This window comes from Elephas maximus, chromosome X (genome assembly GCF_024166365.1).
Source record: "Elephas maximus indicus isolate mEleMax1 chromosome X, mEleMax1 primary haplotype, whole genome shotgun sequence".
Taxonomy (NCBI): Eukaryota; Metazoa; Chordata; class Mammalia; order Proboscidea; family Elephantidae; genus Elephas; species Elephas maximus.
This window is the reverse complement of record NC_064846.1, coordinates 133,836,049-133,857,330: the sequence shown is the minus strand read 5'-3', so window position 1 is coordinate 133,857,330 and position 21,282 is coordinate 133,836,049. Positions and strand designations below refer to the sequence as shown.

At 36.3% G+C, this 21,282-nt stretch overlaps 1 protein-coding gene across 2 annotated transcripts in view; it reads right to left on the bottom strand.

The window, feature by feature from the left end:
- MED14 (mediator complex subunit 14) overlaps positions 1 to 21,282 on the bottom strand; it is a 79,904-nt gene that overhangs the window by 37,138 nt on the left and 21,484 nt on the right. For both annotated transcript variants that reach the window (XM_049871342.1, XM_049871343.1), the window contains exons 9-15: positions 19,809 to 19,959; positions 19,219 to 19,330; positions 13,823 to 13,948; positions 12,266 to 12,344; positions 6,799 to 6,958; positions 1,456 to 1,650; positions 757 to 891 (exon numbers count right to left, since the gene is read on the bottom strand). In XM_049871342.1, the coding sequence (XP_049727299.1) occupies positions 757 to 891; positions 1,456 to 1,650; positions 6,799 to 6,958; positions 12,266 to 12,344; positions 13,823 to 13,948; positions 19,219 to 19,330; positions 19,809 to 19,959 (958 nt within the window). The remainder of the gene's footprint in view (positions 1 to 756; positions 892 to 1,455; positions 1,651 to 6,798; positions 6,959 to 12,265; positions 12,345 to 13,822; positions 13,949 to 19,218; positions 19,331 to 19,808; positions 19,960 to 21,282) is intronic.

Here is a 21,282-nt window from a genome sequence, read left to right as displayed (position 1 = left end):
ATCTCAGTAAAAATTATTTTAAGCAGCAAACGTGCTTGCCTTTTGTCTTTAACATAGCTTGAATTTTCACTGAGAGAAGAAAAAGTAGATAAGTTTTTAAGAGCTTGGCTGAGTTCAGTAGGGTATTACAGAATGTTCTTAGATGTTCTATGTGCACAACAAGGATAGGAGTACAGAGAAGTGGGACAGAGGGAATACATAGGTGCTTAGTCTATATGGGCACTACAAAGAAATTTTTTGTGAATTCTAGCCTATGGGTAAAGGAGAGGGAGAAAGTGCAGAGGGAGAGGATACAAATGTATTACATTGTCCCTGGGTACCATGTATCCTCCCTTCCCACTGCACAGCTAGTAACTAAATAACATTTATATAACCAATCCAAATGACATGATGATAAAAGTCTAAGAACACAGTCAAGTAGATAGGAAGCGCAACATCTCTAAAGGCTCCTATGAAGAGGTATACAAGTAAAATGTCAATTCTTAGGAGTAGTTCATTTTTTAACTGGGAAGAATTTAGTTCCCATTCCCATAAAGAACAGAAGGCCCAGAATCTTAACCCATACACACAAAATAGTTTTAAGTCGTGATGGTATTTTACACGTATATCACAAGATGCTATAAGTTCAACCTCCTAACCCCCCAAAATAGGATCACAACAATTCTGGTTCTCCTAATGGGATCCATGCAGCTTTAGTGATGCATTTTAAAAATTACTCTCTCATGTAGAGTACCCAAAATTGTTCAAAATAATTACCTCCAACCGAAGTCCTACAAACGGCATATTTGTATCACACATAGCGACAAAGTGAGCTAGAACTTTATTGAAGGCACACGTTTCTCCTGATCGTTTGGTTTTCTTGGGTTCTACTGGACACAGATCACCAGACAACTAGAATTTAAAGAAAGAACACATGTGAGTAAAAAAGTGCATGTGACGCAATTAGCCAAGGCAAGTAAACTACTGTAACAATGCTCAGGATTAACCAAATGTTATATTAATTCAACAAAATGTACATTGAACAAACACTGGTAATTTAATAGTAACTACTGTGTTTGGAAACCCTGGTGGCGTAGTGGTCAAGTGCTACGGCTACTAACCAAAGGGTCGGCAGTTCGAATGCGCCAGGCGCTCCTTGGAAACTCTATGGGGCAGTTCTACTCTGTCCTATAGGGTCGCTACGAGTCGGAATTGACTCGACGGCACTGGGTTTGGTTTTGGTTTGGTATTGTGTGTTTAACAGGCTCTCTTCTGGAAAATGGTATATAAGTAATTTTAATTAACTAAAAGAGAAGAATTTTCAAGAAAATGTAGACAATGATACTAAGCCTTACTGCTGCCCAGTCTCTTACAAACCATATTTAAGTCTTCCCAATATTAAAAATGGCTAAAGAAGACAACAAAAATGACTTTAACACACAAAAACTTTGTGCTCATTTCCATATGTGAGCATACCTTGCGCTTGGCACCGGCTCTGGGCTGCATCCCAGCTTTTGTACGGACAGCCACGTCCTGGATGTTCTCTTTGAACTGCTGCAGCACAAGTGCCGTGACAGGGCTGTCATCACGATCTGTACCAGTCACAGAGAGGAAGTAGTATTTGTATGCCAGCTGCGTGGGTTTATTGGGAACCTCCAACATCTCCACAACCTAAAAGGGCCCAAATCAGAAATGAAACTCAGAGTAAAAACAAGTGTTGTATATTTTCCTTCTTATATAGGCGGGGCTCAGAACTATAAATCTAACGTAGATGTCTTTTTTTTTTTAAAACATGGACAAATTAATCATAATGCCAAAAGAAGTATTCCTAGTAAATACACAGAATAGTTGGTTTTTCAAAAAATGGATCAGACTAAAGAATGATAAAAGTAAAAGCAACCATGTTGTCATCGTTGTGTGCCATCGAGTCAATTACAACTCATAGCACCCTTCTAGGATACAGTAGGACTGTCTCATAGGGTTTCCTAGGCTGTAATCTTTACAAGAGCAGATTGCCAGATCTTTTCTCCTGTGGAGCAGCTAATGGGTTTGAACCACTGAGCTTTCAGTCAGCAGCTAAGCACTTAGCCATTGCACCATCAGGGCTTCTTAAAGTAATCATAACCTATAGCAAATGGGGCATTTGAACTATTAGCATTAGGTGTTCTTGATATTCATACTTTAGCTTATAAATTGAAAAACGTTTAGGCCTAAGTCCATCAGGTATAGCTTTTCTAGAATGGCAACTACTTCTCATACTTGGAAACATACAAAAATAAACCCTGATTTTTCCATTGAAAACTATGGTCCCTGTGAGGATAACAACAACATCAACATTGATATAGGGCTTATAATATGCCAAAGGGAACCCTGGTGGTGTCGTGGTTAAGTGCTATGGCTGCTAACCAAAAGGTCGGCAGTTTGAATCCACCAGACGGCAGTTCTACTCTGTCCTATAGGGTTGCTATGAGTCGGAATCGACTCGACGGCAACGGGGTTTTTTTTTTTATACACCAAGTATTGTCCTCAGTGCTTTACCTATAAAAAAAAAATATTAAATCCTCCTAATAACCCTGTGAAGTAGGTATTATCTATGTTAATTTTACTGATGAAGAAACTGACGCACAAGAAAGTTACTTGCCCAGGGTCACAGGGCTAACAAGTGATGGATCCATGCTTTGATTCCAGAAGTTTGGCTTCAGAGACCTTGTTCTTACCAACTATATCAGCTTACTATCTTTAAAGGCTAGCCAAAATTTAAGAAGAGTTTCCTACATACTTTAGTGACAGAAATAAATGTGATTAGAAAAGGTTCTTAACTAATACACACTCTTTCCTCTCCCTTTCCACAACCTCCAAGCACACTCGTAAGGAAAGTATTTGGTCAATACCTAAGCATCACACTGATGCACCCGAGAATTCAGCGAATTAAAAGTAAAATGGCTGACTGTTCTGGCTCAGGGACACAATAGAAGGTCCCCAACAGAATGGGAGAAAAATGTAGAACAAAACTCAAATTTTTAAAAAAGATCAGACCTACTGGATTGATAGAAACTAGAGGAACCCCTGAGACTTTCACCCTAAGATAACCTTTGAACTTGGATTTGAAGCTATTTTAGGTGGAAGTTTACAGAGCAAATTAGATTCTCATTAAACAATACACATATTATTTTGTGACATTGGTTGCCAACCCTGGGAAATGTCAACACTCTCCCCTTTTCGACCTCGGGTTCCCCATTTCCCTTCATCCAGCTTTCCTTTCCCTTCCTGCCTTCTTGTCCTTGCCCCTGGGCTGGTATGTCTATCTAGTCTTATATACATGGTTGAACTACTTGTATTACTGTTTGTTTTACAGGCCTGTCTGATCTTTGACTGAAGGGTGACTTCACGAGTGACTTTAGTACTGAGTTAAAAGGGTGTCTGAGGGCCATACTCTCGGGGTCTCTTCAGTCTCTGTCAGACCAGTAAGTCTAGTCTTTTTTTTTTTTTCCTTGTGAATTTGAATTTCGTTCTACATTTTTCTCCAGCTCTGTCCGGGACCCTGTATTGTAATCCCTGTCAGAGCCGTCAGTGGTGGTAGCCAGGCACCATCTAGTCATGCTGGGCTCAGTCTGGTGGAGGCTGTGGTTCATGTGGTCCATTAGTCCTTTGGACTAATTTTTCTCTTGTGTCTTTGGTTTTCTTTGTTCTCCCTTGCTCCAGACAAGGTGGGGTCAGTAGACGTATGTTAGATGGCCTCTCACAAGCTTTTAAGGCATCAGACTCTACTCACCAAAGCAGGATGTAGGACATTTTCTGCATAAACTATGTTATGCCAACTGAGCTAGATGTCCCATGAGATCATGGTCCTCAGCCCTCAGTCCAGTAACTCAATCCCTCAGGGAGTTTAGATAGGTCTATGAAGCTTCTATGACTTTGCCTTGGTCAAGTTCTGCTGACTTCCCAGTATTGTGTACTGTCTTACTCTTCACCAAAGTTACCACTTATCTACTGTCTAGTTAGTATTTTTCCCTCCCCGCCCTCGTACTGAAGTTGCTTTTGCAGGTCACCTTTCAGCCAAATAACAGATTGGCTTATAAAATAAACAGTATCACCAGGGACTAAGGTGCTCCCTTAAACAGTAACTATATGAGGTCAAACGGTTAACATTTATTCAAACGCAAGGATCACAAGGAAAGGAGGGGAAGGGAAGCTGTATCAATGGAAACAGAACAAACAGAATGGATATAATGAGAATGCTGAAACATTGTAAAAATTGTAACCAATGGCATGGGACAATTTGTAAAAAATTGTTAAATGGAAACCTAATTTGCTTGTAAACTTTTGCCTAAAACACAATATTATTTACAAAAAGTAAAATGGACACTTTACCAAAGAAGATATACAGATGGCTAATAAGCATATAAAAACATCGTTAATCATTAGAACAATGCAAATTAAGACCAAGATAAGATACCACAATACACCTATTAGAATGGCTAAAATTAAAATAAATAAACAGGTAAATAACGTGACAATGCCAAGTGCTGGCAAGAATGCAGGGCAACTAGAGCTCTTATTCATTGTGGATGGGAATGCAAAATGGTACAGCCACTTTGGAAAACAGTTGGGAAGTTTCTTATAAAGCTAAACATACCACTGACCCAACAAACCCACTCTTACTTACTAACCCCCCAAAAATGAAAAGTTATGTTCATATAAAAACCTGAATGCAAATGTGTATGGCAACTTTATTCATAATTTCACCAAACTGGAAACCACCCAGATGTTCGGCAATGGGTGAATAAACTGGGGTACATCCATACAATGGGATACTACTCAGCAATAAAAGGAATTATTATACATGCAACAACATGGATGAATCTTAAAGGCATTATGCTGGGTGTAAGAAGTCAGACTCAAAGGCTACATACTGCATGATTCCATTTATATGACATTATGGAAAAAGGCAAAACTACAGAGATAGAAACCAGGTCAGTGGTAACCAGTTGAGGGTGCGGAGAGGGTTTAATTATAGAGAGGAAGCACAAGGGAATTTGAGGGGGGAGGTTGCATCTGTTCTGTGTCCTGATTGAGGTTAAGGGTTACACAACTATGCATTCATCAAAATTCATACATTAAAATGGCTGAATTTTTATTGTATGTAAATTATATCTCAATAAAGCTGACAAAAAAAGGAAAAATGGCAGGAAGACATGTAGAGAGAGATCAACTTTTTTTTTTAAGACACCTTTTCTTCACTAAATTATATTGATACCTTTATTGAAAACCAATTGGCCATATATGCATTATCTATTTCTGGACCCTATTCTGACTCATTAATCTATAAATCTATCCTACTTTAATACCAGAATGCCTTAAATACTGTAGCTTGATAGTAAGTCTTGAAATCTGTTAGTGTAAGTCCTCCCAATTTGATCTTCTTTTAAAGAGAGATCAACTTCTGAACGTCCATGACAGTAGTGCTTTCCACTTGTATGAATGTATCAGTCCTAAGTAATAAATCAGGAGGATGGGGGGTAACATACATTCGGTTTTGGTCTAAACCATGTGAAACAAATTATTGCTTTATAATAAACCACGGGCCATCAAAATTAAAGTCTGGCTCTTGTTGAGGCTAAATAAGATCAAAAAATAATAAATTAAACCATTTTATTTGTGTAGGGCTGAATATAAGAGATCTTTGTACATTCACCAAAAAAAAAAAAACCAAACCCGTTGCCGTCACAGCAACCCTAGAGGACAGAGTAGAACTGCCCCGTAGAGTTTCCAAGGAGTGCCTGGTGGATTCAAACTGCCGACCCTTTGGTTAGCAGACGTAGCACTTAACCACTACGCCACCAGGGTTTCCCTGTATGGTTATTATGCATGCATTCTGCATATCATTTCACATGTAGACCAGGCAGCTCACTGAGAACTTTGTTGTATGCCAGATGTAGCTCCATAGCTGGTGTTTTGAAATTCACATCCATGACAGACATATTAATCTACATAGGTAACCAAACTTAAGATACGTCAGGCTACACATAAAATAAACAGTATAGTATGGTATCTTTAAGATAGTATCTTTAAAAAGTATAGCTCAAAACCTTAAAATATTCACTCTTGTTACCTTCAACCAAGAATTTTGAATTAAAATTTTCAAACACCTTAGATTCTTAGCCAAAAATATCTACTTGGTGTACGTGGAAATTTCTACAAGCAGGGAAATATAATCAGGGTGAGTTCGTACTTCAAATTCTCGCCAATTTTAATCAATTCAAAGATCTCAAAGAAAAAAAAAAAACTAACCGGAAAACACCTAGAAAGATAAAAAAGAGTAGGAAAAGATCTCACTGTGCTCTAATCATTTTATTGATTAATAAAATGGAAAAGGCTATCAATCAAGGAGAAGAAAATAAAGCTACTTCAGCCAGCCCATATTTAAGGCTGTATTATGTAAGTTAGTATTCAACTAAAATCAAACAAGTTTATCTGATATCAAAATATCTCCAAACCTTCCTTGTAGTTGCTCTCAAATTTTTTCTTCTTATACAGAGGAGATGCCTCATTCCAATCAGAAACTAAGCCCACACTATAGGGACGATTCTAGGGTAAGGGATGGAGGCGTAGCTTATGTTCCCCAACCCTGTCTGATAATTATATAATTTCTTAGAGATATGATGTTCCTCTCTCCTCCATCCCTACCCAAGTAGAAAATCACTATATGAGAGTCAAATATTTAATAAAAGATATTTGCAAGTTAAATTAAATAACTCATGAAAGACACTAATAGAATTACTGAACTTGATTGCCCAAATCACCCCTTTGCATACTTACAATGTAGTATTGTGGAAGACGGGTAAGTTTAATAAACAGCTTATTCTTAGAAAGGCTGCCAATAGGATGCGTTGAGTAATTGGAAAGCTGCAATGTTTCACTGCTTATTGTAGGCAGATGTTTTATAGATTGTTTGCAACGCTGCTGTCCAAGCCAAAACCTTAATTTAAAAGAGATAATTCATATCATAAAATCAGACTTTTAGGATTAACTATGTGCTGCTGGTTTATAAATATATTATCAAAGACCATTAAAAGACCAATTAATTAAAATTTAACTGACCTAGTAGTAAAAGGCTCCCTGAGTGTGGCTACGGTTAAGCACTGGACTCCTAGTCAAAATGTTGGAGGTTCAAACATACCCAGAGGTGCCTTGAAAGACAGACCTGGTGATCTGCTTCCAAAAGGTCACAGCCTTGAAAACCCTAGGAAGCAGTTCTACTCTGCACACATGGGGTTGCCATGAGTTGGAACCGACTTCATGGCAACCAACAACAACAGTAAGAAGATACATGACCATAATGATCAATCAGTTCTCCATAGTTTTCTATTGGACTGTTAGCATTTGTTTTAATTTAGGGCATTTAAACTGCAATGTGAATGATTATGCTTAGTCACAAGGAAGAATTACTAATAGTAAGGCTCAGGCATTGTATCAGTTTATTGTAGGGAATGGCAGATTTCCTGTGGTTTAAAGGGAGCACAAACTAACCTCAACATTCTTTATAAAATGCTTGAAGTGTTTATAAAACAAAATAGAATAAACAATAAGTGTAAAAGTAGCATATTTTCTGTATCAGTGGAGATGTATATGTCACAGATATTAATTCCCCTGACAACTGTGCAGTTTCTAATTTTTGTGGAAATGTATTACAATCTCCTTGCCATGTTTTTCAGAGGATACTGGGTAGGCTTTGACATCAAGTGTTATACTCTGCTGCTAACCAAGAATGTTCTTGGCCATAACATATAAAAAGCTGCCTGCCCCTGTACTAAGTAGTCCCCATACTTTATCCTTTCTGAGGTTTTATATTGTGTATGTATAAAGTGCCTATGGTATACCTAGCAGATGTCAGTAAGTATTGAATATCTTCTCTTCCTCCACTCAGTTAAGCCACCGGATTTCACTCTGATGCTTTCACTATGGTACTTGCCTTCGTCATCTAGTGCTGCTGTAATAGAAAATACCACAAGTGGATGGCTTTAACAAACAGAAATGTATTTTCTCACAGTCTAGGAGGCTAGAAGTCTGAATTCAGTTGCCAGCTCCAGGGGAAGGCTTTCTCTCTCTGTCAGCTCTGGGGAATGGTCCTTGTCATCAATCTCCCCCTGGTCAAGGGGCTTTTCAGCACAGGGACCCCAGGCCGCAGGATGCACACCCCTGGCTCTTCTTTTTGGTGGTAATGAGGTCTCCCTGTCTCTCTGCTCCCTTTTCTCTTATATATCTCAAGAGACTGACTCAAAATATAACCTAATCTTGTAGACTGAATCCTGCCTTATTAAAATAACTGCCTCTAATCCTGCCTCATTAACATCATAGAGATAGGATTTACAACACATATGAAAATCACACCAGATGACAAAACGGTGAACCATCATATAATACTGGGAATCATGGCCTAGTCAAGTTGACATGTATTTGGGGGGACACAATTCAATCCATGACAGTACTCCTTTCATTCCCTTTGATTATCTATCCTTGAGGCTAAGAAACCATGTAATACATGAAATAGGGATAAAGTGACTGGTTCACATACTCTTACTGATCCACAATGAGGTAACTACAGAAAATGAGAATATGAATTTTGAAACGTTTACAACAATATAACAATACTGTAATATCCAAGCTCAATAATTGCTGAATAATAGAGTACAGACCAGTCCGGGTATTGTAACATTCGAGTGGCGAGTCACATGTTGTGCAAGCTATGTACTAGACATGTGCAGTAAAACCATGTTATACTCCCCCCCACCCCAGTTATACTATATGACATTTAAAGAATAGTTTGCCAGCTGTCATGGACTGAATTATGTCCCCCCAAAAATGTGTGTAGCAATGTGACTGGGCCAGGATTCCCAGTACTGTGTGGTTGTCCTCCATTTTGTGATTATAATTTTATGTTAAAGAGGGTTAGGGTGGGATTGTTACACCCTTACCCAGGTCGCATTCCTGATCCAATGTAAAGGGAATTTCCCTGGGGTGTGGCCTGCACCGCCTTTTATCTCTGAAGAGATAAAGAGGAAAAAAAAGCAAGCAGAGAGTTGGGGGCCTCCTACCAGCAAGAAAGTAGCACTGGGAGCACAGCGCACGTCCTTTGGACCTGGGGTCCCTGCGCCTGAAGCTCCTCGGCCAGGGGAAGATTGACGACAAAGAATCTTCCTCCAGAGAGAAAGCCGTCTCCTGAAGCTGACACCCTGAATCTGGACTTGTAACCTACTAGACTGTGGGAGAATAAATCTCTCTTTGTTAAAGTCATCCACTTGTAGTATTTCTGTTATAGCTGTAGTAGATGACTAAGACACTGTTACACAAAAATGTATAAAATCTGGAAACCATTTTTTTTCTTACTGAAAGACAAATTTAACTACAACTTTATAAGATAAATTGTTGGAACTGGTTACTGATGAAAGAATAAAGATGAATTCTGAAAATATACCATCACTTGCTTCATTCTGGATAAAAGTTAAAAACGAATATCCTGAATTTGCTAAAGTGGCTTTAAAATCTCTATTTCTATTCACATCACCATATTATTGTGAGATATTGGTACTCTACTATGTATGTTATTAAAAGAAAAACACAGAAACAGTTGATATACATTATATCAAATACTGTATATGGACAGATATCCAAAACCAAAACCAAACCCAGTGCCGCTGAGTCAATTCCGACTCATAGCGACCCTATAGGACTGAGGAGAACCGCCCCATAGAGTTTCCAAGGAGCGCCTGGCGGATTTGAACTGCCGGCCCTTTCATTAGCAGCCGTAGCACTTAACCACTACGCCACCAGGGTTTCCATGGATAGATATAGATATATAAAATCTCCCACGATTAGCATCAACATCAATCCAACCTAGATTGGATAAATTACAACAAGCAAGAAGTGAGCTCATCTATCACATTAAAATTTTTAAATATTGACATACAAGGTATTCCTTCCAAAGCATATGCAGAATTGCTATTTCACTCTTTTGACTTTTTGCTTCATTTGTTATGATTTTGTAGAACAAAACATGTATGAGTGCAAGAGTGATTTTCTATATTAATTGCCTATATGCACACTTTCAATTAAAAGCATGTATAGTTTTTCTAATTTTATTTTTTCCTATGTTTATTTTGATTATATTTGAGTTGTAATTTTACACCTGTTGACTCTAATAATAAAAACAAATTGAGACTTATATATTGTACATTTTTACGTTTTTTCCTAGAATTTGTTTTTATTGCATACTACCAAAAAATTAATCAAATTAAAAGGTGATCAATATCATTAGTCATAAGGAAAATGTAAATTAAAACCACAATTAGATCCCTCCTCACACCCACTGTGTTGTTGTTGTGTGCTATCGAGTTGACTTTTGACTCATATTGACCCTATATGACACAACAGAGTTGCACTGCCCCATAGGGTTTTCTAGGCTGCAATCTTTATGGAAGCAGATCACCAGGTCTTTTTTCCCAACAAGCTGCTGGCGGGTTCAAACCGCTGACCTTTGGGTTAGCAGCCAAGTGCTCAACCATTGAGCCACCAGGGCTCTTTTCACACCTACTAAGGATGGCTTTAATCAAGGACAAGTGTTGGCGAGAATGCAGAGAAATGGAAGTCCTTATACATTGCTGATGGGACTATAAAATGACACAGCCACTTTGGAAAATAAGTTCTACGGTTTCTTTAAAAAGTTTAACATAAGTTTAGTATACAACCCAGCAGGAAAACTAAAAATGTTAAGTCCACACATAAACTTGCACACAAATGTTCATAACAGCACTATTCATAACAATCAAAAAGTAAAAAAACAACCCAAATGTCCATCAGCTGGTGAATAAATAAACAAAATGTGGTACATCCATACAACAGAACTCTACTCAGCAATGAAAAGGAACAAAGTACTACTGATACATGCTACAATACAGATGACACTGAAAAATATTATGCTAAGTGAAAGAAGCCAGATGCAAAAAGACCACATATTTTATGATTCCATTTATATGAAATGTCCAGAAAAGGAAAATCTACAGAAACAGAAAGATTAGTAGAGGGCTGGGACTAGGAATTAACTGTAAACAGGCATCTTTTTAGAGTGATGGAAATGTTCTAAATATTGTAAAACTGGATTGTGGTAACATATAAATCACTGAATTGAAGACTTGAAATGAGTGAATTTTACGGTAAATTATACCTCAATAAAGTTGTTTCAAAAAATTAATGCCCCAAGACAGATTTAGCAATAAACTGGTCATTCACCACAGATCATTTGTGAAGCACTTTTCTATAAAGTGACAATGAGGGGATCTTTTTTTTAAATAAATTATGTGAGTTCAAGTACAGATACACATTGCCTTAGCTTTCTGGTTTTAGGTTATATTTCTGCTAGCTGGAACTGCCAGATAAACAATCTCAAGATGTAAGAAGTAAATTATTAAGTACATTAAGTATTTCAGCCTTGCTTGTTTAGCCAACACGTACCCAAAAATGCACAAAAAAATGATACTAAAACACTAAAAGTTTTAGAAATTGTTACTCAGAATGATTGCCCTTTTTCATACATAAACAGCTATTCAAAAAAAGTCTCGTATAATATCATCTAATGGCATTAAAAAACATGCCTTCTTAACGAAAAAATTACTTGCTTATACTGAATTCCTCAAACAGATGATCACAAAAGCAAGAGATCTCACTGAAGTCTTTTTTTCTTGGCGGGGGAGGTCTTTTAGTCTCTCCCACTTCTTCATTTGCCAGTTTTGGTTTTGATCTCTAATTTATTTTTATTCTTTGTAATTTTATTAACTATTGTTAATCATAATTAACAGTTTGAGGCATTCAAAGGATTCTGAGACAAACTGAATGACAGTATTAGAGAAGCAGAAACCACTGTTCTGAAAGTGTCATCTGGTAGATTCATACCATGAAGATTATCTCAGATAAGAATAAGGCTATTGCCGAGAACACTTAATACAGTAAAATTCATTGTGTAAGTGATTTGTAAAGTGCTTGTACATGAGAAAATGTGGCAAGGAAAGACAGTTGAGTGTCACAGTCTTCATAACTACACTTGCTCTAGAGGGTAATTTGAAACAAGGAACTGCCATTTTGGACTGATTCCATGAGAATTTACATTCTAAGGTACCAAAGGCGTTCAAGAAATCTTAAGGACAGTGACGGATCGAAGTAATAATGGAGAAGAAAATATATCATGCCAAAACACATTTCCATTTTTAGTCTTTAGCTAAGTAAATAAGCTTACTTAAGTTGTTGAATCCAAGGAATGATCTGTTTCATATCATCATTCATAGACTTTTCCATGTCATCTAGAGTAGCCTGGTCTACAGAACAAAGCACTTCGTTACTTAATTGCTTACACGAGACACAAAATCTTTACCTAGGTATTCCAAGGCAGAAAATAGTGCTGTTTTTGAATCAGAGAAAAGCTAAAGTAAATGCATCACTAGATATAAACCAACCTGATTTGTTTACCCCCTTTAACGTTTAGCAAAATAATTAGTTAAGGAAACCAATTAATAACAAAGGTACACTGGCAGGAAGAACAAGTGGCAGATAAATGAATTAATTCTTTGCCTATATTCTAATTCTCAAAACTCTTAGTCTAATTAATATTTTTAAATTATCATAAACATTTAAAAACTCATAGCATTACTGGGTTCAGAACCTTAAAATATATAAAAACTATAAAACTCCATAAAATGTTTATTTAGTAAACACATATGGTCTCTGGCATAAACAAGAGCTGTAAAGATGAAGATTAGTTTGCTAAATATGCCACTTAGAGGTTTGAATGACACTAGAAAATGCTAATAAAAGAATGCTGAGTAAAAAAGCAAGATACGATTTCAAGAGGAAAAAAATTATAAAAACATTAGAAGAGCAAACATCTCCTAAAATAATAATTGCCAATAGGTGGCTATTTTCTGCTTCTCTCATTTTTATATGTTTAGGTTTTTTATTTATGAGTATGGTCTGGAAACATAGTTAAAAGACAACTCATAAATCTGTTACTTTTTTAGTCATTTAGCTATCATAAATGTGATATGATTCAAAGTAACAAGTTCAGTTTTCCACAAGCAGCTCACAGAAAAATCAATCTTTACAGCCATATAACCTGAAAACCTTTTAATCACTCTGCCTAGCTTAATACTAATTTCAAATGGCAAATATGCTAATATATTCAAGAACACTATTCCATTAAAAATACAAAAACACTAAGTTTCTAGCGTGTCATCATTTCAGAACTTAGTAACAGAACAAGTCAGAAATCAAACTTTAATTTCTACTGTGTTTAAACCAACAGATCTATTAGAGATTTTCTGTCTCTATTATAGAAACCATTCATCATCAGCCAGAAAAAAAAAAAACTCCCTTCTTCCAGGACTTCCTATTAAGTCATCTTAGATGTTTATATTGTCATAAATAAGTTCAGCCACAAATGACATTAGACCTCCTTGTACTCATTTCAATGTCACCCAACAACACATGGTAAAATAGAAACTGAGCTACTCGATAGAGATCTACAAAACATTAGCTATCAACATTAATATTTTAACATAAAAGAAATAACATGAATATACTTCATACTGGGACGTTTAATTTCTGGTACATTAAAACCCAAAATAGTATAGTTAAATAGAGCCCCATGGAATAGACATCAGCCAGAGTTATTCATCCCATACCTACTTTCTATACCGCCTACTATCATTCCTTCTAATACTTAATGGCAAAAACACCTTTATTTTGCTTTTGTTAACTTTTTTTTCTTATACTGAGTGACTACTATTTGGTAGCTTACCAAGTCCATAAAGCATCAATTGGAACATTCCAGAATGCAAATCCACAAAAATATGTAGACACTCCGAACTACTGCAGGGCTCCAAGATGGGAACAAGAAGCGCTGGAAGTGCAGTCTCTATGGAAGCTGAACAGTTAAGAATTAAAAATTATATTTCTATCTGAATATTTTCCAAAACAATTACTTCTCAGTGAGTAGAAAAGAAGCAATTATGGAATGATCCTAAATGTTAGAGGAAAAACATGATTTTGCAAAATTTGGAATAGTACTATTATGTAAATTAGTACCTCAAAAGGAAGAATGTAATTTTCAAGTTGACTTGAAGCAAATATACCCCTATCTGAATTGAGTTAGTTTTACTTTCACTTGGTAGTTCATAATAAGCCAATTTTTAAGGATTTTCTTTTTGATATGTGGGAAGAAAATCAGTTGCTTGGTAAATAAAATGAATTTCATCTATGGCTTGAAGATTTTCAATGCCATTCTTTGTTTAAAAAAAAAGAGAGAGAGAGGTTTTCTGGCAATTAGGGCCCATGTGTTTAAAAAAAAAACTGAAAGCTATTTAACATTATTTATTAAATAGAAACAAAACTTTTTTTTCCCAAGTCACTTATGTACCTCATTTTCAAGTCACAGATGAGGAAAGGACAAAGGCAACTGCTAAACACATATCCCCAAAGCTTCCAATATACTTCATCTACAGTTTCATAGTCTTTTCATCAGGCCCAATTAACTTTTCCCTTAATCCCACAAATTGGCATAACAAAATCCAGTAAAAGAGCAGAGCAGTGAAAGCACTCCAGGTGCTGATCAGATTGAGGAACTGTAAAAGGAATATGCTCCTCTGGTTACCAAGTTCCTCTAAAGCGATGGCACAGAAGAAAGCCAGGGAGGGACAAGAGTGGTAACGTAGGCACAGGCTTTCATCAGTGTGACTGCTCTGTGCAACAAGAAAATAATATCGTCCCGTCGACACAACAGGCCATTAGGAGGAAGAAATGACAAGTTCGTGAAGGTGCTTTATAAAACAAAGTGCTGTCAGTAACAAAAAGACAAATGTTGATGATCCCACTGACAGGAAATATCTAGAACTCGGTAAATGTCTAGAGACCGAAGTTTATTAGTGATTACCAGGGGCAGGAGGGAGGGGGAAAACGGGAGTCACTGCTTAGAGAAAACTCAGTTTCTGTTAACGGTGATGGAAAAAGTTGGAAATGGAAAGTGGTGGTGGTTGCATTACATTATGAATGTAATTAATACCACTGAATTGTACATGCAAAAAAATACTGAGATGACAAAAGTTTTGTTATACATATTTTTACTACAATTTTAAAAAAGTGACTTGTATCAGGTGGACACTTGAGACTGTGTTGGCATCTCCTGTCTGGAGGGGAGATGGGAAGGTAGAGAGGGTTAGAAACTGGCAAAACGGTCACTAAAGGAGAGACTGGAAGAAGGGTGCAGGCTGACTCATTAGGGGGAGAGTAAATGGGAGTATGTAGTAAGGTATATATAAGCTTATATGTGATAGACTGACTTGATTTGTAAACTTTGACTTAAAGCACAATAAAAATTATTAAAAAAAAAGTGCTCAACAAATGTACATAGCCACAGTGCTTTATGAATCAAACAAACTAAAACCTTATTATAATTTGCAATAATTAAAATGAAGTTACCTTTCATACTGCCTATAAAAAGAAATATTTATCAAACAAATCAATACAGCAAAAGAATGCAGGGGACATATTTAATTAGATAAAACTAAATTGCTTTCAAGTATAACTAATAAATATTTGTATACAAATGTTTAACATACAGGTCCAGCACACCTTTCACCTGAAAAAGACAGAACAGAAAGATACAAACAGGAATTTCTTTTACAGTATTTTATAATTCAGAGGAGTGTGACAAATTTGTTCAAATATAATAAAAAGTGCTTACAGACTTTGGACCCTGGTGGCACAGTGGTTAAGAGTTCGGTTGCTAACCAAAAGGCTGGCAGTTTGAGTCATTGATACTGCTATGAGTCAGAATCAACTCGACGGCAACAGGTTTGATTACAGATTTGAAGCAGGGTTGCTGGATTTTAAAATATTTCTGTACTACTGTAATTCTTTAAAGCGAAACCATTTCTTAAGTATAGCAATGGAATAAAATTAGTTCTGGTAATTAGGATAACAATTAGAATTTCAACCTAATTGTCGAAATTGAATATTCTTAAAAAGATAGGGTGTGGAAGAAGAATATACAGAACACAGTCCAAAACACAGAAAATATTTTCATGTACACCTATGAACATATTTCATGACCACTAATGTCCGTATTTTTCTCTACAGAAAAGAAAATACAACCATTTTGGCATATATAAGGCTCTAAGTATCTAAAGGCAACAGGGTCTTAAGGAATCCCAAAATGGGGACACTTATAAAATATAGAAGGGGGATGTAGAGAAATTTTAACCCTCATACACAGCTGGTGGCGTTGTAAAGTGGTACAGAAACCTTGGAAAACATTCCAGCAGTTCCTCAAAAAGTTAAACATAGAGCTCCCATGTAATCCAGCAATTCCACCTCTTGATATCTACCCAAGAGAAATGAAAACATATGGTCACACAAAAATTTGTATGCAAATGTTCATAGCAGCATTATTCATAATTGCTAAAAAGAGGAAACAACCCAAGTGTCCATCAACTGATGGATAAATGAAACGTATTTTAGCCATACAATGGAATTCTACTCAGCAATAAGAAGGAAAATGAAGTACTGAAACATGCTACAACATGGATAATTTTTAAAAACTCTGTTAAAAACAACATGCAAAAGATCACATATTATATGAGCCCATTTGTATGGAATGTCCAGAACAGGCAAGTCTATACAGACAGAAAGTAGATCAGTGGTTGTCAGGGGCTGGGGGAAGAAGAGAATGGGGAGTGACTGCTAATGGGTATAAGATTTCTTTTGGGGGTGATTAAAACATCCTAAAATTAGATTACAGTAATGATTGCACAACTCTTTTAAGTATATTAAAAAACACTGAATAAATGAATTGTATGTGAATTATAAATCAATAAAGCTGATTTTTTAAAAAGAACAAAGGGGCAGGTTGTGTGCCCTTTCTAACCCCAATGAGAGTTTCAATTATACTTTCCAATCATAAATTTTAGGTCTGTATTTTACATCTTTGCTTGAAGGATTAAAAAGGAGGGGGGAAAACACTTCCACTGCATAATTAAATTAAAATTACTAAGAGCTGATGAATCTAATATTAAACCCTTATGGGGCTGGCGGACATGCACCAAAAAATAGATTTAACCACTACATTCACCAAATTTCTGGTATACTCCTCATTTATTTTTTTTAAGGCCCATATTTTCGTTTCTGTTATGTTAAGCTGCCTTTCTCCCTAGTCTCTTTAAAAGTATAAGCTGATACCTTGATTTCTCTTAGTCCCTTTTTGTTCACCTCTATTCTTTCACTTTCCTTGAATAAACACTGTGTAAATACAAATTTATTTTTCTGACATTCTGCCTTTTCTTTGGGGGTGTTTTTATGTATTACATCAAAGCTGTTTTAACCCAGGGCTACTAGTACATCCTAAGAAGCGGCTTTCTTAAGTATAATGACTTGAGCTGGGCTCTGTGATGAAGAAAGGCAGTGCGCCTTTGCTACTAGCACCATTAAGATTTCATATTTATATAGCACTTCACCTATATCATCCCAATAAAGACTGTTCACTTTAGGTACGAGGTAATCACAGCCAAAAACAATTGCGGAGGGGATAATAAGTACACTCATAATGATATTATGAAACTATATTCCTAGAACGAAAGTGTTTACATTCTAAAATGATTGATCCCCCCACCAAGTTTTAAATATCCTTACTACAAATTCAAAGCATCTTCTCAGACCATAAGGCCATAAAAGTAGAAATCAATAACAGAAAAATCAGGGAAAAGAAATCAAATACTGGGAAACTGAAGAATACCCTGCTCAAAAAAGACTGGGTTATAGAAGCCATTAAGGAGGGAATAAAGAAAGTCATAGAAAGCAACAAGAATGAAAACACTTCCTATCAAAACCTCTGGGACACAGCAAAAGCAGTGCTCAGAGGTCAATTTATATCAATAAATGCACACATACATAAAGAAGAAAGAGCCAAAATCAGAGAACTGTCCCTACAACTTGAACAAATAGAAAGCGAGCAACAAAAGAATCCGTCAGGCACCAGAAGAAAACAAATAATAAAAAAGTAAATATAAATAAATAATAAAAATTAAATATACTTACTACAAATTCAACTTAGATAAAAAGTAATTAAATATGCTGATTCAAAAAATACTTAATTCTTTTGGTTAAAAAGCAGAAAGCTAAAATGAAAAACCAGCTCATGAAACTGGTTAAGTAATAAAAGGAGGGAAAAAAAAAGATAAGTTAGTCTCCTGACTCAGTAATTCCATTTAGAATAACGTTTATAAAAGGTTTTGTAATATCAGTCCAAATAAGAGAGGGGAGTAGTACAAGTATATATTCCAACTTGCTTATTTTGCATAACAAAATCCTGAAAGTTACATAAGAAAACTAATAGAAGTGGTTATGAGGGGGTGAAAAGAAGATTTTTCACTATATATATATATCTGTATTCTTACTTTGAACCATGTTAATGAGTTACCAGTCAAAAACCTTAAAAAAAAAAAAAAAAAGACAAATGATGAATTCTGCTTGCCTCAAAGAAGCATATTTTATAAATACATTATATGTATATTTGGAAAGCGGCTTTAACCCTAGAAGAAAAACTAAGAGATAAGATTCATATTAAAATGTTAAAAGAGCTTCCATTTCAATAGGAAAAAAGTTTTAAGGAGAGTCAACATACAAACATTGCAATAATGAGCCCAGCTAAATAATAAAGAACAAGGGAAAAATTAGAAAGAGCTTGGTAAATCACAAGGTAAAATGCAGGAATGTCCAGCCTCTTCAACGAAACAGTATTTAGATAGTCCCTGACTTATGACGTATTCGAGTTACACAGAACCGTACTTAACAACTGTCCTTTTTTGGGGGGAGGGTACATTTTATCATTAGTAATACGTACTACATACAATGTTGCTGATGTTACCATTCTCAGCTCTTCACTTGTTATGATTTATAAAGATACTGATAATAAAAGGCAGTAATAATGAAAACTAAAAAAAAAAAAAAATGATATATTCAACTTACATCAGAACTGACTTACAACAGAGTCATGGGAACAGAACCCCATCGTAAGTCGGGGACTACCTGTACCAGGAAAAACATCATATTAAGGAAAACCTTTCATAAACTAAAAGTGGATACTAATTTTTTCTTTTTTTAATTTAAACAAAAGACAGGAATGTCAATTTAAAAAAAACCTACAGTTTTCGTTGGCATTGAAGCCTCGAAGAACGGCCTTCAGTTCCTGGAGCTTCTGATGAGCCCTTGCATGGACGCTGTCAATCAGGAGTTTTTCTATTGATAAGTGATCAATCTGCATCAACAAGAACAGCCCAATCATAGGTGCAATTTAAACATTTTCACTTTAAAAGCCCGAGAGGTTTATGTGCCTCAAGGTACTTCCTGTTAGAATCACACTGATGAATCGCTAACCAGTAAAAGAAAGTAAACTTAGATAAAGTTAAAATTTAACTTATATGGTACTGATAACTTGAAGCCTATAATTAGCATTCTGATGAGTAGAGATCAAGATACTAATCAGTTGTCACAGTGATCTAAGTTACAAAATTTAAAAGAACATCTTAAAAATTATGTTACAGTGTCAGATGTTTAAAAAAAAAAAAAAACCACGAATTCAGAAGTACTAACATTCACTTAAAACAAGTTTCCTAAAGGATTTTAGGAACAACTAGGTATTTTAAGAAATTTGTGCTAAAAGTTGAAGTATATATGTTAAGCTGTATTATATTCACCTAATTAAACCGATATGAAAATACATTGAGATCTTTTACCTTCATTGCTCTTTCTACTAATTTGGAATCAGAAGCTGGCAAAAGAGGATCATGAAAAATCTGTAAAGGCTTAGAGACATCATTCTCATCAATTTTAATTGTAACTTTGTGAACGGATGCTGTCCCTGTTTTTCTCCCAAGAACCTGTTGACTTAAAAGAGAAAAAGGAAATGTTAAGAACTTTTTTCAACACAGATTGTTAACTTTTGGAACAAAATAGAGACAATCTATTGTGTATCTTGGAGTCCCTGGCCAGTACAAACAGTTAATGCTCGGCTGCCAATCAAGGGCTGGCGGTTGAAGTCCACCCAGAGGCACTTTGGAAGAAAGGCCTGGTGATCTACTTCCAAAAAATCAGCCACTGGAAACCCTATGGAGCACAGTTCTCTGACACATGTGGGGTTGCCGCTGAGTTGGAATCCACCCAATGGCAATTTTGTGTGTGTGTGTGTGTATCTTAGCCAGAGCCTAAAACATGGTAGGCCTTCAATGTTTGTGGAGAGAATAAATGAATACAGAGAAGACAGCTATTCTGTGATCCAACAAAAAATTTAATTTACTGCACTAAAAAAGGATAACAGAATTTAAAAATAAAACACACGCACAAAAACCAAAACTAAACAAAAAAACCTGTCTTCTTCAATGAACACAACAGAGAATCCCTGAAGGAGCAGGAGAGCAGTGGAACGCAGACCTCAAATTCTTATAAAAAGACCAGACTTAATGGTCTGAGAGACTGGAAGGACCCCGGAGGTCATGGTCGCCAGACCTTCTGTTAGCCCAAGACAGGAACCATTCCCAAAGCCAATTCTCCAGACAGGCATTGGACTGGACTATAAGACAGGAAATGATACTGGTGAGGAGTGAGCTTCTTTGTTCAAGTAGACAGATGAGACTACGTGGGCAGCTCCTGTCTGGAGGGGAGATGTGAAGGCTGAGGGGGACAGAAACTGGCTGAATCGACACGGAAATACAGGGTGGAGGGAAGGAGTGTGCTGTCTCATTAGGGGGAAAGCAGCTAGGAGTATATAAACGCAAAACCAAACCCACTGCCGTCGAGTCGATTCCGACTCATAGTGACCCTATAGGACAGAGTAGAACTGCCGCATAGAGTTTCCAAGGAGCGCCTGGCAGATTTGAACTGTTGACCTCTTCTCTTGGCTAGCAGCCGTAGCACTTAACCACTACGCCAGCAGGGTTTCCAAGACTATGTACCAAGGTGTATATGAGAGACTGACTTGACTTGTAAACTTTCACTTAAAGCACAATAAAAAACAAACAAAAAAAAAAACCTGTCTTCTAGGTGGTATCTCCCCACCTTTCATAAAAAATGGGAATATCAAACAAAGTTCAAACGGGGAATCGAGAATTCTAAACAGCCTGATACCAATTTTTCCCAAAATCCAAAGAAAAGCATTTTGTTACACATGGCCGAGAAGTCTAGCTAAATACACACTTATAAAGTAGAGAAGTC